At 45.3% G+C, this 18,446-nt stretch overlaps 1 protein-coding gene across 2 annotated transcripts in view; it reads right to left on the reverse strand.

The window, feature by feature from the left end:
* Window positions 1–18,446, reverse strand: part of DVL1 (dishevelled segment polarity protein 1) — a 63,930-nt gene continuing 45,484 nt past the window's right edge. Inside the window, exons 5-15 of one of the 2 annotated variants that reach the window (XM_034068183.1) lie at window positions 17,296–17,434; window positions 11,736–11,829; window positions 10,690–10,759; window positions 9,813–9,952; window positions 9,447–9,523; window positions 8,909–8,976; window positions 7,753–7,830; window positions 4,754–4,885; window positions 3,865–4,032; window positions 3,263–3,469; window positions 1–442 (exon numbers count right to left, since the gene is read on the reverse strand). In XM_034068183.1, coding sequence (XP_033924074.1) covers window positions 39–442; window positions 3,263–3,469; window positions 3,865–4,032; window positions 4,754–4,885; window positions 7,753–7,830; window positions 8,909–8,976; window positions 9,447–9,523; window positions 9,813–9,952; window positions 10,690–10,759; window positions 11,736–11,829; window positions 17,296–17,434 — 1,577 coding nt within the window. In that variant the 3' untranslated portion in view covers window positions 1–38. Of the gene's footprint in view, window positions 443–3,262; window positions 3,470–3,864; window positions 4,033–4,753; window positions 4,886–7,680; window positions 7,831–8,908; window positions 8,977–9,446; window positions 9,524–9,812; window positions 9,953–10,689; window positions 10,760–11,735; window positions 11,830–17,295; window positions 17,435–18,446 lie in introns of both variants that reach the window. The other variant, XM_034068182.1, reaches the window with a different exon arrangement.

An 18,446-nucleotide genomic window follows, 5' to 3' on the forward strand; every position in this document is an offset into this window, starting at 1 on the left:
CAAGCCCTTCCCCAAGCAGAGTCTGAAGGCACTTCCTCTCACATGATGTCAACAAAGAATTCACAAGGGTTGCCCATAGCCTTCTGGAAGGACTGCCGGCTCCCCGTCAGCTCCGGAGGCACGGAGCTCAGTTCCCTTACGGGGGGCCCTCCGGGGGGACCGCTCGTCCCATAGACTTTGGAGCCCAGCTTGGGGAGGCTGTAGAGGGGTGGCACTCCTGGAGGCCCATAGGAGTGGTGGCTTCTCTCGCTGTGGGTGGCAGAGCCGTGGCTCCGGTGGCTGAGCTGGCTGAGGGGCCGCTCGCGCCGCACGCTGCCGGCACCGCTGCGCGCGGTGTGGTCGGACTCGCTGCCGCTGCCGTTGGACTTGCGGTCCTTGTCCCTGCCAAGAGCCCTCCTGCTGGTCTCGCTGGTGCTTCGGTTCGAGCCGCTGCTTTTGCTTCCTAAAGGCCACGGGTGGAAAGGGACACATGGAAAAGGAGGAATTAGCTCACGTTTGCCGGCAGCGCCTGCATCAGCCGGTGCGGGTATGAGCGTTGTAATGGCAACAGTGATGACAAAACCAGGTCCGAACATGCTGTTGGTGGCTTATGGGATTCAGCAATGACAGCTGGTAGAACAAAGCTGACAAGGTTGTGCCATGCACGGGTACACGTAGACACCTCAGAGCTTGCACAGTGAAAGCAGCAGCTAGCCCAGAACCAGAACTGAAAGCCATCTGCTCTGCTGCCTCCCCACCGGCTGCAGGGAGGGGAGGAGCACAGGCAGAAAGGAGAAGCAGGCATTTGGGTTTTGACTCAAGCAAACAAGGTTCAGTGCAGTTGTAACTGTCTCTGGTACCTTCTACAGGCAAAAGCTTCCCAGAAAGAAACTCATCTGCCTTCTCTATCATCTGTGGTTACACCAGGGACAAACCACCTGAGGTTAACTGATATGCTGTCAAATCATAGGATCCAGGTTGGAAGGGATCTCAAGGATCAGCTGGTCCAATCTATCTTAGCAAAGTATGACTTCTGTTGGCTTCATTGGAGATATTAATATGGATTCAGCTGCCTCCACTACAAAGACTCATTAAGGTGAGCTTTCTGAAGAGGTAACGTGCTCCCTGAGCTGTCATTTCAAATGTCTCATAACAATCTTGTACTAACAATGAAGAGAGGAGAAACTACCTGTTAGCAGGTCAGCTGGTCCAGCCTTGCTCCGAAGAACAACACAGAGATCACCTCCAAGAAGGATCTCTGCAAGCTCTCCAGCATGGCCCATGTTCACAGTGGAAGAAAATGAACAGTTTAACCCTTCCACAGCAAATATGCCTCTATCTTTATGTCCTGATGCGTTCTGTTGCCGAACACTGTGTTAAACACATATGACATCCAGTGGGCTCTGGAGCAGGGCTCTTGTTCACCAGATGCATTCAGCTATGATCTCACTTTGCACATAGAAGAGAGGGTCCAGAAGAAACCCAATTCTAACACTCTGTATTGAGAGTGCCCAATGCAGTCTCATGTCCCAGTACTCTTAACACCTGTCTGAGACATCTGGGCAGTGCTCAAGTGCCTTTCAGTATACGGAGCAGTGGAAGGGCACTGGTAGATAAATGCAATCCATATGGATGACATCACTAATAAATCAGGAGCTGGGATTATTCACTTATTCATTGCATGAAGGGCAGTGAGGACAGTGGTGATGGGGTTTTCCCATCTCACTGACAGATGCAGTACCTGATGCCATTCCCTCTGCAGCTGCTGCAGCACAGTCACACAGGGGCCAGACAGGTTGATAGGCTACTGCCACACTATTGGACTATTGTACTGAGACAGGTTGAGGGTCCAAGACAAGTAAAAAGGGAAAAATAAAAAATAAATAAGAAAAAAATACAGCTAAACATTTGGGTCACAAGAATCTAAATGATCATGCTGTGAATTCATCATTATGGAGGCATTTGAAGCTTACCAATCCCCTAGAGTCAGCCATTCCTCTATGAATCCTTCAGTCTAACGCTTGCTCAGGACAAAACAAGGGAATAACAGTTACAAACAAGAAACAACACAGAAGTGTAGTTTCCAAAGAAGAACAAGTGTTGAAACCCTTCAAAACTGAATGTCTCGGTGTCTTTCACAAGGCTCTCTTTAGTCAGTAACACAGGTTGCATGGATGAAATACCAAACCTTTCCTATCCCAGCAGCAGAGATCTCATGATCCCACAGAAACACATCATCACATTCTTCCCAGTACAAGCAGCTTGGATACCCCTGTGAGCTTCCTCACACACTTCTTAGTTTCAGATAAGGTGGGCTCAATAGGTCTACAAGTTCCTGCTAGGGAACTGTTTTGCAGCCTCTAACTGGTTGTGGTTAACAGAAGAAGCTGCATCCAAGTTACTGGATGTTCACTCAAAAACACAGAGAATCCTCATCCTCGCTTTAATGGCAGCATTCACAAAAGCAAAACTCACTCTGGAGATGATTTTAAAACCTCCAGACCATCTGTACAGACAAAAACCACATCCTTTTTGTTTAGTGAGGTTTTAAAAGGAACCAAAAGTCATCCTAGGGCAGGAAAGGAGTGGGTCAGGTTTTTAATCCATGCATTATTACCTTTTTTGCCCTGTCATGTATTACAACAGAGACTCTCCTCCCTGTGAGCAGTGTTTCAGCCCTGTAAACCATCTGCTGGCCACCTCATGCTCGCCTCACACAAGAAAAGGGAGTGATTTTCCTTTTGTACTGAGCACTGAAGTGAAAGCCAAGAGCCCCTTGGTTTTAATCCCTGTTCCATCAGCAACAAAATGGCCTAATTTCTAGCAACATCAAGTGCCCCACTGCTAGCAATGGCTCTGACCTCTAAAAGGGGGGCAATAGTTTACCTGTTTTAACAGGGTGGACAACTGAGTCATTAATGTTGGCCTGATCAGCATTATCCAAGCAGTAGTTTACCATGTGTTGCTGTTAGGTAGGAAAAGCACAGATGCCCATGCTACCAGCTTGGCTCTAGCTCCCACAGGCACTTTGCATGGGGTTCAGAATTACAGCACAACTATAACCAGCATCTTTTCCATTCTATTCTGTTCTAATGACTCACTTAAAGCACTGCTGGTGGTTTCAATACAGAGCTGAAAGGCTAACTCACTCCATCACATACACAGAATCCATGCAGGTAGCACACAAATCCACAAGACAGGAGCAGGACAGCACAAAGGAACTCAAGCAAATGGTTAGGGATAATGACAGCTGTAGGAATAAATGGCAGATGAACCAGCTTACCTTCACTTTGCTGGCTCCCTGCGCTGCCACTACCATAGCTAAAGCCTGGGTCTTGGTACGCTGGTGGAAAACAGGGAGGGGGCAGAGGATACTGATAGGGGTATCCTTGGCCTAATGGCCAGGGAGCAGCAGGATGTGGAAGTGGAGCAAGGGTATCCTGATCCGAGGCTCCGCTGGAACCATTGTTAAGGTTCAGTGCAGCCATATCTGGAAAAGAGAGAAAAGGTGAAGGTTCTGTCCTTACCCAGCAGCTGGCTCCTGCACATTAACAGCATTAACAGGGACCAGAGGGAGCACTCAAAATACTGCCAGACATCAGGATCTACCACTGGTACCAAGGTATCTTTCCAGCATTTCCATAATGAGGAATCCTCCTCAGTTTACAGCTTGGAAACAGAGTGTGACTGACAAGCAGGAAGTCTGTGGCATCACCAGAAATAAACCTGCCCTGTTTGCTAAGTTCATCCTCTTCCAGGTGGTCTAACAGGAATCATCAACCTCTTGGCCTGCAACTTCAGAACACCCACTTGTGGATTCTCTCTCTGTGCATCCCATGAGCAGAGCACACACACCTCTTTGCCCTTTACAGACGAGGAACTTACTGCCACAGAGGTCTCCAAAGACATAATAGCACTGTTCTGAGAAGGTGATTTTGTTCACAGTGTGCCTGAGGTAGCCGTGTTTTAACATGCTGCTGGCGTATTTGCGTGCCTCCCGTCGGTCTTTGAAGCCTTCCACGTGTGTGTAAAGCCAGTCAACCACATCTGCTCCTGAAATGGGAACACAAAGAGGAGACCCAGGGTCAGCAGAGGCAAATCGAGCTTTATGGGTTTGTAATGTTCACATTATCACACAGACCTGATACTGAATAAAAACATGGACAGGCAGAAATCTTGTTGCACAGAGCTTAAAAGATCAAAGACTCAGCCTGACTGCTGAAGGACTTACACCAAACATCAATAAAGCAAGCAAAGAATCATCTCACATCCATTTGAACACTACATTAACAGTGACATCAAATAAGCACACAGAAAATGCTATAGTTTCATTGTTCAACACCTTCTGAGCTGCAGTAATGAAAATGACACAGGATTTACAGAACAAAAGTGACTGGAGAGTCATCTTCCTCCAAAGACCTGGATTCCAACCCCTTTCTCAGCAAAGGGTAACTACAACCCAGACTGACTTAAATGGCAGCACTTCAGGTCACAGGGCAATGAGAATCAAAGGCAGACCTGTGGTAATTTAATTAAGATGCTTTATTAAGGCTGTGTAGCTGCCTGGAGGATGCAGTAGTTTTGGCTGTCCAGGCTCAAACATGAGCTGTTAGTTCTCTTCTGTCTCACTTAAGAGTTGCTCACAAACCCCAAGTCAAGGGGATATAAGAGGTCACAGACACGGAAAAAGAAGTTCATCCCAAGATAGTTCCTTCAGCCTATTTCCTAAACCCCACTGATTCCTTTCCCCCCAGCATCCCTTTGAGCTGCTTACCTATCACTGCATTGGAGATGGTAATTTTCAACCACATCCTGTCCCGAATTTCAAGGCCTGAGTCTGGTAGCTGCATCACCTTGACAATAGTGGCCATGTCACTCTTCACAGTTAAGGGAGATTCTTCTAACTCTAAAAGAGAGAAAGGTCACATGCTTCCCTGAAATGAAACAAGTCCTAAAACAACTTCTCAGCTCCCAGTTTGGATGAAACATTTCCAGTTCACCATCAGATGCAAAACCAGACCCAAAGGCTCCCAAACGCCCTCTCATCAATGGCATCAATTATAAACCTCACACCAATTCTTCACAGACTGTGCTCAGTGCAACCAGTTCAGTCACTGAGATGCTGAGTCTCTGCATGTCTTGACTTCAGGTCAGTGCTGCACGCTTTCAACCCATGAGGGCCACAAAGAGCCTCTGCCTACCCAACAGTTCAGTGCACTGAATGCCAGACTCTGCAGGATGAGGTCTTCTGGCTTCTTGTTTAGCTTTTGAGTTAACTGTCAGGACCAATGTCCATCTGCACGGAGAATGATGACAACCATGTCTCAATCAATGTCCATCTGGGTATTTACAGAGCTGGACATCAGCATAACTGGGGAGAGTTGAAATTGGAACAGGAAGTTTCCATCATCAGGATAAAGGCTAGTGATTTCCTTCAAAATAAAGCCTTCAGGATCCCAATGGTGGCAGGTTTACAAGGTAACAACTCACTTAGTGCAGCATTACTTTGTCCTGCACCTTTCTTGCAGAGTACTTCAAATACTGCTGCTCCCAACTGCAGTCATCACTGCTCAAGCCATACTTCACACACTTGAGGCAGAGCAGCCTCACCAGGGGCTTCATACTTTGCTTATTGATTGTCATAACAGAACCAGAACAGAGCTGAGATTCATCCTGCTCAACTGAGGTGCCTACCAGAGGAGTGTAATTCCTTTAGAAACTCCTTCTCTATCATACAAAGTGGCACCTATCTTGAAAGCCCAGTAGGATGAATCTGGGTTCAAGAGCCCACCAGCCTTGTGTTCTGCAGAGTACTCAATCATCCTGACTATGTTCTTTGGATACAGCACCTCCTCCCTGCTCCCATCTTCTCAGCCCAGCAAAACTCATGTTTTCACGAGTTGAGCACATGTATCCTGTGTTTTGAGACCATTCCAGCAGGAGTTCAGAAGCCCTCCTCCCCATCTCCTCCCAGCTCCCAGATCACCCACCTCTCAAAGCACAAGGGAACTGATTTTGTTCTTTTCCAGCAACCCCAAACTTTGATAAGAGGCACAACAAGCATGAAGCAAGGAGAGCTGAAAAAGCTTCTTTCAACATGTGTGCTGCTAAAATGCACGTGAACATGCCAGAGCATCTCTGCACGCAGTTTCAATACTTCCAAAGCTTGAATAAACAGAGTTTGCTTTTGCTTTAAGTTAGTTTGGTTAGTGGCAAAAAGCAACATGTTTGTCTGGGGGTGGAAAAAGCCCAATACACCGGTATTCAAGTAAAGAATGTGGGAAGCAATAGACTGTATTTTCTTGGAGACCTGTGACCTGCATATAAAGAACAACGCTGGCCAAGGCAGAGTTCAACACTCACAGCCCACTGCAAGAGAATATTCTCCTGCATCAGCCAGAACACTGCTGAAGAATAAGATATTCTTAAAGCAATAATGACTGTGAAACACCTCAGTCTGCCTTGGTTTGCATAGTCCTGTTTCTGAACAAAAGGAAGAGCTAGCACAGAGTGATTCCTGCTGGGTGGTGGTGATTTGTACAGCCCCAGAATCTCAGCTGCTTTAATCACTAGCACCAATGTGACAGTGGCTGTGCAAAGGCTTCAGATATAACTTCATTTTGGCTCTGGAGGCTGGAGAGCAAAAGAATGCCAGCCAGAAGGGAAGCAGCTCTTTAGTCCCTTTCCATTATCCTGCCTTGCTAGACAAAATAAGCCAGGAGACATTCACAATGCTTAGAACAAGGACCCACAAAACAGACTTGTCTAAGGTGACTCCATTAATTCACTGCTTCCCCTTTCACAGCCAGATACTGTAGAACAGATAGGATATTTGTTTCAGATACCCCTGACTCTGGCCTCAGAGGATCTGAAACAGAGAATCCTGAACATGAAAAGCAAGAACCTCATGGTGCAGGAAGCTCTTGGTTCTCTGAGCTATCAGTGCACAGCCTCTCCTCTCTTTCTGCATTCCTCCCCAACTCTATCCTGTCAAAGGGGTTCACACAACAGGCACACTATGTACCTGGGGCTCTGAGGTGCTGCCTGCCCTGTTTTAGGGGGTAACAGGACTGAACTGTGTTAAGCAGAGGGTCACAATACAGGTCAGGGGTCCTCCACATTTTCTTGCATTCAGGAAAGGAAACACTGTCAGTCATTGGCATAGAAACAAGAAGCTGTCTCCAGAAATGTGGCTCTGCTCCCACATACCCTTTATTTTAAAAGAAGGACTATGGGGCACATTACATTTGCTTTTTTCCTTATTCAATTGATTGTGAAAGTATAAAAAAAGTATAAAAGAAGGCTATGTGGATACCAGTGGAAGATTTCCTGATACACCACTACCATCATTATCCAGTGACATCTATCTGAAGTAAATCATGTTCAGTCATTGAAAAGCAGTCAAATGCAAGGAGGAAGCTCTCACATTCATCTAAGGAGATAAAGGTGGAGACCTGCCTTGTAAGTTTAAAAGGGACCATAAGCCACCTCCTCCTGAATGCGAACCACTGTGTTAACATCTGACCTCCAGAGAAAGGTTTTATGCTCCCCCTAAGAATCCCAGGTTTAAGAAAGCATTCAAGAGTTGTGTGGTGCTGTCGTTTTCATGGTGCTTGTGGCCGGGGTTGGGTTGTGCACAGCTCTGCACTGCTGGCCCTGAGCAGAAGGCACCTGCCCTGTGCTGGCCGCAGTGTGACTTACTTTCCGAATCGGGAATTGAGCTTGTTAGTGAGGAGCTGGTAGATGTGGTGATGCTCATGGAGGGGCTCATACCGTAACGGGGGTACGCTCCCGTCATGGCTGTGGTATGAGAGATCCACGCTGCAGGGTCAATTGGCCTCACTGGTTCAGCTGCAAAACAACCAGGAAGGGAGAAAGAGAGAGCCATGGCATCAGGTTGGCAGTAAACACGGAGACCTGGAGCAGAAGGAATGGTTTAGGGTACACAAGTCCTGACAGTACAACTGAGATCATCCCAGCATAAGGGAACAAAAAGCATCTGGATTCCTCTAGCAACTGGATATAACACAGTAGGATAAAACCATGACATTCCTGTTCCTGTAACTGCAGTAGGAGTGAGGTATTCCTCTGTGTGGGGAAAAAAGCAATGAGTCCAGTACTAATATTTCACTATTATTCCATACAATGAGACAGAGATGTCTCTGTCAGGACATCATTCAGGACATTCATTCTGACAGGACATGCAGTAATACCAAATGCTTTCCCCCAGGTGATGGGAAGTTCTCTCCCTACTTCTAAGGGTCTTAGATCCAAAATAACCACTCAAAAGGTGAATCTTCTGCAGAAGGTGAATGAGAACAACAGCTTTAGAGCTCTGTATTTGCAGAGATGAAGCATCATGGACTTTCCCCCTCAATGTGTTCAGCAGCCACAATGAAACCTTTAAGGACTGGCACAGTCTTTCAAGATAAATAGCTAGGATATATAATGACCAGTTGAAGAGAGCAGTGTCAGTGAAAATTACACTCAGACCTTAAGAAGAGCACATAGCAGGTCATTCCTAAAGTTGGGATTTCTCTTATGATTCCTAAGGACTTTAACTGGGTGAGCTCCCACAGTCTGCACCAGTCCATTGCACTAATTTCAACAGACAATACTATCCTCATCTTCTTGGAAGGACTGGTAACACCCTGGTTTCAACATCCTAAGCAGAGCACTCACCAGTAGGAGGCATCTGTGTGTTTGACACATGAGCACAGATCTTCTATAGCTACTGAAAGGTTTACGAAAGAGCCTGATCCAAAGGGATGTGTATCTCAAACCCCTGCCTCCCAAAACAAGCACAACCCAACTTCAAAGTACCAAACTTGTAGGGAATGGGAATCTGTCAGAGGCCAAAATAGCTGAAAATACCCTGGACCTTGCGGGCTCCACAGGAACCCAGCAAAGAGCACAAGTATGTACTCACCCCTGGGGATGGTGAAATAACTCCTGGGAGTAGGGTCCCAGCATTTGGCTACTGTTAGGCTGATAGGTCTAGGAAGAAAGAAAACAAGGGTGACTCTCAGCTCTCCCTACAGAAGTTGTAACTGCTACAATGAGCTCTCTAAAACGAACGTATTCCTACCCAACAGCTGCCAAGTACATTCTCAGAATGCATTTGAGATGCTTGTCCCAGCTATTTTCAGTATGAACAGGTACCAGGATGGTGCTGGTTTTGCATGGATCATGAGCACTGCTGCTGAAATCTGGTCAAATGATCAGCTCTTGAGATAATAAAACACTCATCACATAAACAAATAGTGCTACTGAAACCAGGCAACTCCTAGTTTGTGTTGGCTTTGGCTGGCACATTGGAACCAGTCTCACCTACTCATCATTTACACCAAGATGTTCAGAGTTGAGATAAGCTGGTTGCTTATTGAGCTCAAAATGCTGATTTCTCTAAGGTTTGCCAACAACTGCAGATGCAGGAGAAGCAACGAGAGATTTGGGAAGATGCTCACCCTGGTTTGGAGACTATTTCCCGTAACACCCGAACTGCATCATCGTTGCTCATGTTCTCAAAATTGACATCATTCACCTGCAATGTTGCAGAGAGCAGAGGTCAGAAAGTGGAAGACACTTTCATTATCTCTTTCCAATGTTCTTTGCCTTATAACTGTTCCCATTCCTCTGAGCAGCTGCAGAAATGCTGCTTCTCAGAGCTCACAAAGAATTACAGAGTTCAGTGATAACAGTCTTTGTGTCACATTTCTCTGAGTGTGAATGAATGCTGTTAACTGATCCCAAAGCCCATTGATCTGATGGGATGTCTGAGCTGAGCCACCAGTTTACAAGCCCTCAGCATGTATGTTTGAACACAGACCAACCTGCAGAAGCATGTCTCCTGGTTCAATTCGGCCATCGGCTGCCACGGCCCCTCCTTTCATAATAGAGCCAATGTATATGCCACCATCACCCCGGTCATTGCTCTGTCCTACAATGCTGATTCCCAGGAAGTTGTACTTTTCTATATAGATAGAAAGTGGAGGGGAGGGGGGGAAAAAGGCAAACAAAGTGATTGATAGTGAATAGATAACACAATCCTACTTCAGGCTTGAAAACTCCATTCTCAACACATCAGCAAGGGCCCTGTCTGACTCACAATTAGGCTGCCCTATTGGCATGTGTCTGGTTGGCACATTCAGGGAAAGGCAGCATGAAAACACTGCTAAAGACATTGTTTTTCCATACGGGATACTGAAAAGCTACATTCAAAACATCACCAGGAGAAACGACATGGAAAAGACATGTCTACACCTAGAAATTAGGCACCCCATCAGCATTAGGCAATGTTTTTTCCACACCTCAGAGTGGTTGGAAGGATTTGGTGTTATTGAAAGGTGCTGAGTTGGCAGCTCTACACAATGAAATGTGTGAGCAGCAGAAACACAAACCTTCTACTCTTGCTCCTAAATGCCTGACCCCTTACCCTTCCTAGAAACAAGAGCAGAGCTTCATGTCCTGGAATTCCAGCTCCTTCCCTGGGCTTCTTGGAAACAATATTAATCTGCTTGTGCAAACAGCTCAGAGCTGTCCAGTACTGGACTGGGAATTCAGTAGCAACTCTCATCAGCCATTCCCTTTAGTCCAGTTGGTATCTTTTCAAATGAAGGAGCTTTCTACTGGCTCCAAAGGCCACTACATAACAAAATACATCTGTGTCACTTGAAATCCATCATCAAAAAACATTGCTTATCCTCTTACCCATGTTGAGTGTGACAGTGATGATGTTTAGGGACATAGTGGAATCAGTGATGCTGCTGAACGAAGACGACTGCAAAATACAACAAAAATTCTCAAGGTTTTAAATGGCCCAGAATAAAGACACCAAAAAATAACCACTGAGGATGAATTCAGTGGGCACTGATTTATAGGCTTCCATCTGGAAACTATCCAGAAACCATTGGTCTTCATTTAGAAGCTGTCAGGAAAGCAAGCTGGACATAATATGCACTTTCTCACAAGATCTGTTTAAATACCCACAGAGCAAGTTCCTGCATTCAGGTTTCTCAACTACACTTCCCATTGCATCATTTCTGCTTCCTCACTCCATGACTGAGAGGCAGGCATTTAAACAGCTAAGTGCCCAGTGGAGTGTGAATTATTACATCCACAGTTCCTCCCTTAAGACAGGAGTGAACAACACATGATCCTTCAGGCATTCAGAAGACAGACGCTCCCTCCCTCCAAAATGAAATACAAATGTGCTTATCAAATACCTTCTAAGATCAGTTCTTATGATAAAATGTACATATACCAATTCTCTATAAATACTGATGTTTACAGGAGAACAAAACAGTTACTTCAATCATATCATTTGGACCATCCTCATTCTGTCAGCATAGGACTAGCCCAGGAAAGGGCAAGAAAAGAGAGCTGTGGTTTCCTGTAAACTTATTTCTCCTTCCAGCAGAGTGCAAGTCTCAGCAATTTATACATTTGAAACCACAGACACCCCCTGCCCACATCAGCCAGAAGCACAATGGAGGTTCTCCTGCAGAGGCTGGTTTTGGAAGAGACAACAAGAAATGTGATCACTTCACAGTAAAAGCAGAAAGGAGAGGAGAAATGAGTCTTGACTCTAGTGCTGCAGAGCTCCACATGTTAGAGATTTAACCCAGGATAGAGTGGAGCCAAAGGAAGCATCTCCAATGAATTCAACAGGGTACAAACCCCTTCTGGATCCCTTCCTCCTGCTACACTCACAAGTCACAGTTCACCTGCTTGGAAAATGATGATGCCAACCTTACCCTGTCAATCTGCCGCATCCTTTGTTTCCTCCTCCTGCGTTTATGCTTCCGGATGAGCCGGGATGAAGTACTTTGCTCAGTGGAGCTACTCAACCTGAGGGAAATGGAGAGCAAATGTCAACTCTATCAAGCTGAGCCATCTGCATGAAGGCTGCTTCCTAAGAATACAGGAGAAAGCAAACCAGACAAGAACCATCAGCCAGCTCACAGGGGATTGCTGTGCTTGCTGCTCAGCCCCGGTGTGCTGTCTTAGCCTCCGCCTAGGAGCACAGAGAAGAAACCAGCTCAACTACAGCAGGGATTAGAGAGCATAATTTACTGACTTGCTTGCTTTTGAGAGCAAGACTGAGTGCAACCCACACCTCGAGAGGCATGCATCACCCTGATTTCACCGCCCAAAGGGCAGCGGTTGCCGCCTTCCACCACTTGAAAGGTGGTCCTGAGCCCAGGCCCGAAGGAAAGGGCACACTAAGAACAGCCATAGGCTAAACAGTGATTTTATCTCTGCTCTGAGAGAACAGACAACATGAAGAATCTACCCTGTCACCAGGAACTTGATTTCAAGGATATAAAGCAGCAGTTGCTAACAGCTACTCCCAAATAGTGACAGGAATAGTGAATAGGGTTTACCTTTACATATTCTGCCAGGTTTATTTTGTTGTGGGTTATTTTTCAGGCTCTTTGAACTTGTAGAACCTCAATGTGCCACATTCTACAGAGAAATGCTTCAGATCCCCCTAAGAGTTAGGAATGTTAATCACTCTCATTTTGCAGATAGAGGACTGAGACACAGAAAAGACATCAACAGATTTGCCCAAATTCATTTCAGAAGCCTGGAACAAAGCCTAGATTTCAGATATGTAACACCACAGAGACAGCTCTCTCCATTATGTTAAGAATAGCAAAACAAAGACACAGCAATGCTCCATCATTAGCTAAGGTTAAAAAATACCCACCCCTATGCAACACAACTGAACTGGCACTGTCACAAAGCAAACAGTGCCAGTCTTTCTGCTCAGTCTCCATGTCCTTGTCTTCAAAGGTCGAGCCACGGGCAGGAATGTGAGAATACCTCAAGCAAAACTGGATACCAGCAACTTCAAAAAGAAGAAGACACTGGGAAACCCATCGTGCATCAGGGAGGTGTTTTAGCCAGGCTGAATGCTACAGATGATGGAGCTGCTCTGAGGGTGTGAATCTCCTGCCATTCCCTTTGAGCTCACTAAACTATTCCAGGCATGTTAACCTCACACACTCCTTTTTGCCCTCCCAGCGAGGCAAATTAAAGAGCCAAGAGGTGGTATTTTCAAGAGAGATCAACAAGCTGATAGTCCTCCATCCATGCAAACAGCTCACAGCACCATTGCTGAGGCTTCACCTTTTCAAGAGGAAAAATACAGAGCTCCTTGAGGCAGGGATCCCAAAACTGGATTTCTTCAACATCCACCACTCCTCTTGAAAGCACTGGCAAAAGACTGACACAAACCCCTCCTCCTGTGTTTGAGTATCAATATTCTCCCTATCCTTATCTCCTCTACGATTTCATTCTCTTCCTCTTCCCTCCCAGAATATCTCCTCAGTAGGATTCAGCCAAAGCTTCCCAGCACACACCAGTTGAGGGGAATGGGAAGACAGGCGTGTGGCTCATCCCACTGAACCTGCCTGCTTTTGGACAGCAAAAAGGAAAGAGGCCAAAGACTGGGGGAGCTTTTCTGCATAAGCACAAGTCAAACAACAGGATACCTTCAAAGGCTTTGGGGAGATGGGATATTTTTTGGCTTTATCCCAGTGTGCATCACTCCAGGAATATGCAATACTTCCTGTCACCAACCCTTCTAGAATGGCATCCTCTAATGGTTACTGTGGATAAAGAGGATTTATTATATTCATACATTACTGCCCATTAGTATTCTTCCTGATCACAGAGAGCAGATTGCTGCCTGCCAAGGCAGACTGGCGATGCCAGCTCCTTCCTGCTGCTCCAGTGCACAATATGGCATTGCTCAGAAGAACAAAGAACCTTTATTTCCAGCTTCAGTCTGAAGTAGCACTGAGCATAGGTAGAAGTCAGGAGCATAGGTAGAAGTCAGGAGCATAGGTAGAAGTCAGGATTGCTGTCTGACTCCGAGTCCTCAGAAGGGGCAGTTTCATCTATCCTCAAGTACAGGACATAAAACTATCTACATTACTATCTTTAGAGAGATGATCAGGGTTGAGCTCAAACAGATGGACTGCAAAGGGAGAAGAAAAGTCTAAGGACACTGCAGAAAGGCAGAGAGAGCACATCTGAGGTGCCAAAGGGGTGAACAGTGCTAATATCAGCATCTTGTTCCTTCACTTTTGCCCTCCCTATTTGGCTACTTGGGGGTCAGGCTACTTAATCCATTCCATTTCGATACATGGCCAGTAGTTCAGTTTCCTCCAAGCAGGGAACATTTGGGTTGTTTCTTTTAAACTAGATCAGCAAAGCCTGAGTTCATCAGCAAATCCCTGCAGGTCTGTTACCAGGTGATAACGTGGGAGAAGGGAAGCTCTCTCTGGGGTATGATTTTCATTCTACTCAGTGTTAGACTGGAAGAATGGGAATCAGTTCCTTAGGAAAGCGACAGCTCAGGTTTAATTCAAGGGGACAGACAACACTTTGGAGAAGAAACTCCTTCAGCTACAAGAGCCTCTCACAGTAGTTGCACAAAATCAGTGATCAGAAGGCACTGCAGAAACATGTGTTTGGTGCTTATATCTATTTCCATATAGCTGCAGTACACTCCATCCTCCCTTCTTGCAATTCCATAGCCTTTATGCTTCCTGGCTGAACCCCACATAAGAACTGCATAGCTTGTTTCCTAGGATTACCTGGATGCTGAACAGCAGCTCAAGCCTATTCTCATGAGGAATAAGATTTGATCTCTGAAGTATTCCCAGAAATGAGTTTAAAGTTATGATTACAATTTGATGAGCAAAACAATATGGTCTATTTGAACGTTTGGGATACACCAAGTGCAAAGATGGAAACCAAGTCCTGAATAAGAACTGTGATCTCCCTGTGCTTGTTACTGGCTAATACATCCCAGAGAAGAGATTTTTAGAACGAATAATAGGCATCTGTCCAATCCACATTCCCCAAAGGAGGTTACAAAGGTAACAATTGGTTAAAGAAAGCTTATATAGCCTAAAAAGCACTAATGTTAATTTCTTAAATGATAAATGGAATCAATTATTTTAGTTACATTGAACTAACAACACTAACTGAAAGTTGCTGACAAGAATCCTACAGCTACAGATGTCAGAGCTGCCAGACCTTTATTTGCTTAACAGATGCCAGTAATAACTCTTACTGTAACGTTGACCGTGAGCTCCCTACACCAACCTGCACTCAAAACCCCATCTACTTCCTACACGAAGCACTAACGTTCAGATATATCATACTGAAAACAAAGGAAAGAAATCACTGCACTCACAGCACTTGAGGGTTCTGTGCTGCCCTGTAAGATCTGTGAACAGCCATTCACTGAAACAAAGAGGCTTCCCAACAACATCCAACAGGATTGGGCTGGAAGTTACCCAGCTCTGCTACACTGGCAATAAATAAACCCAACTCCACCACACGCTGTTAGAAAAGCATCCTCATCCTTGCAACCTCTTCACTTCCATGACAGTAACATCCTTTACACCCATTTCTTCTCTCAGTGACCTCCTCCATGTACCATCTCCTGTACACGGCAGGTTCTGCCACCAGAATTCACCCACTGTTATCAAACCAACTTACCCCCTTCAAGCTCTTTTTCCCCAGGCCGCTGTCTCCAGCAGATCTGGAGCATGCTCCATGTTCTATTTGGCTGTATTTGTCTCTAAAGAAAACTTCTCCCTGCCAGCACAATACCTCATCTGCTTGAGAACAGCATCACAACAGCATACCTTGGAGCATTCCATTTAGTTGTTCTTCCTGACTAGCTGGCCTGGCAGCTATTCAGTGTGCCAAAAGCTTCTGCCCTCACCTAGAAAGGAAAAGGCCTGCACAGCAGCTTCGAAGAGTCTCTTTCTTCTCAGGTCAGACGCAGGAAGCTTTACTTTATTAATATAGAAAGATTTAGCTGGGTCTGGCATAATGTGCTTCAAAGGCCACCCTGACTGTGCTAATCCTGCCCTGCTGCATATCTTGCTGCCATGGAAATGATTAATTTATTTACAAGAAACTCAAGGAGCTGCAGGCTTGTTGTTGTTTTTGTGGGCTTGATATTCTAGGGAGGGAAGGAGGGTTAGAAGCCCTAGAGGCTTCAGGAAGGCTTAGAGTACATTCAGGTTAACTATTGATCTCGCCAACTCTTCATGCACATGAACATCCAGGTTCAGGTACAAAGCATCCAAAAAGGGAATTTTCTGTATCTTCAGATGTTGGCAACTTCACTGTAACTGCAAAACCAGCTCTTGAAACTAACTCAGGACCAAACCTTCTATATTCATTTAGTTGCACTCTCAACCCTTTGGAAATACCCAGACTTTAAACAGAATTTGAAGGGACTGCTGTTCTTCAGCAGGTTTTTAAGCTATGACTGTCTGCAAGACCAAACAGATCCACTGAGATCAATAGCAATAGCCTAAATAATCTGTTAGTAAGCACAGCAAGTGTTTAAGTATCTCCCAATACTTAAACTATCTCCAGGACCAGTTGTTCCTCACTGTTTCAATTCTATCTACAATTTAAGAACATCCCCTTGCACCTTATTTGCTTTAGCTACAGATCTCTCTGAACCACCAGAGATCTGTAATCTTCTTGTTCTCTGACAACAGGAATCTGTAATGGGTTTTCACAGCTCATTTTGATGAACAACATAGAGACAGTGTTCACAGAATGCTGTCACTGCTGCCAGGAAAGGGAAGAATATTCATTTTGATTGAGTTTACATCTTCACAAAGGTATTTTGATCTTATTAACCTTTTATGGAATGACAAAAAGTATCTTTAGATATTAACAAGGATGTCTTGACATTGAGAGCTTTTTCTATTGCAAAAAGCAAGGAATAATTCACATTCTGTCTGCATAAAAAGAAAGCAGTAATGAAGAAGTCATAAATACGTGGCATCCCAGCCTGCCTTTGCAATGGCATTAACTTGGATGAGTTCCTGTACTGCTCATAGGCCTCAGACTATGCAATTACATAGGAACTCCTTTAGCATTCAGCTTTAGCAAAGGGTGTACTTATTAGGAATCTCTGCTGAAGGTGTTTTGTTACAATATTCACACCCTTACTTTATAAATAGGCAGACAGTTGCACATTGCTTTGATCTTAAAATGTGATCATTCTTGCTATTAAAAGGAAAGAACAGGAACAGTTTTCCTCTTATTGGCAGCTTAGAGAGTGACCCCAATAACTTAGCTGGTTTCTCAGAGCAGTGACTGCACATGACATGATGCTACTGGTGAAATTATCAGTGCTCAGATCACATGTAGCAGGCATAAAAAGGGAAATGTCCATCAGTGTGTTTCAGAAAATACAGTGGAATGGCTGGGAAGCAAATGCAAACCGTGTTTACCAGCTCAGACACTGTGCCAATGCCCTACCTGCTTGTGTTGTCATCATCATCAGAGTCAATGAAGCTGCTGGATTCCAGCTCACTGCTCATCATGGTCGAAGAGCTGTCATAGCCAGGAGGGTGCTCACGGTGCCGGTCCAGTTTCGGATGGCCATTGATCCGAGGGACTGGAAAACAAAACCAATGGAGTTTTACCAGGGGAAGAGGAAGAGCAAGGAAGAGGTGGCCCTGTAAGTAACGCAACACTCACACTGCCAGCTCCAGACAACTCTGCAGCATGATCCTTATGCTGAAACCAAGCTCTTTGCAGACCCTGATTTCATTCAGCAGCTGGAAAGCCTACTGCCCTGGCTGGCTGTGTGCTTGTCTGCCTTCCTTTTTCCTTTGCCTATGGCTCAGCTCATGGACAAACCATAAACAGATCATGGAAGAAGTAGCAGGCATGAACAAGTATGAATGGTATCAGCACATCAGTTGGAATGGCCATGGGAGGTTGATATCATATGAAGACCTTGGAAAAGCAGCAGATAACCCAGTTGAAGTTTGGTATAGACAGGCCTAGCAGCAGAGAAAACATTAAATAACACTCCTTGGTGAATTCTATTAATACCTCACCCACAAAACCACTTATCCCTCAACCTGTGCTTTATGTCCCTGTGCCATACCTACACCACCTTGTCTGGGCAGTACAGCTCCACCAAAGTCACATTGTCTTGACCATTCCAGACACACAAGATGCTTCAGAACAACTTCTTACTATCCAGGCAAACGTTGTCAGACACACAAACATAATACAGACAACCCCCTCAGAAAGAACACTATTGACTTGAGAGCAGCAGTGATTCATCATTTTCTGGAGGTATTATATGTACTTCCCTCTGCAAACTCCTCTGCCTGCCTCCTCTCCATCATGACTTCTCATTAGAAGAGCCATAATCTCTAAGTGCTCAGTGTTGCCTTTCCCTGAACCAAGAAAGGCTCAGCTTGATAAGGCACCTGGTCAGGAAATAAGACATAATAGGCTCCAAAGATAGGCTGATATCCCTGAATGTTCAACCCCAGCTGCTCATCCAGGCTGTCCCCCATGGAATTCACTATTATCTCTGAGTGCTCACGTGGCTGGAACATTGCAAACTGTGCTGTAAAATTCACTCAAGGGCCTACAGAACAACAGCGCTG

The sequence above is a fragment of the Melopsittacus undulatus genome, chromosome 12 (assembly GCF_012275295.1).
Source record: "Melopsittacus undulatus isolate bMelUnd1 chromosome 12, bMelUnd1.mat.Z, whole genome shotgun sequence".
Taxonomy (NCBI): domain Eukaryota; kingdom Metazoa; phylum Chordata; class Aves; order Psittaciformes; family Psittaculidae; genus Melopsittacus; species Melopsittacus undulatus.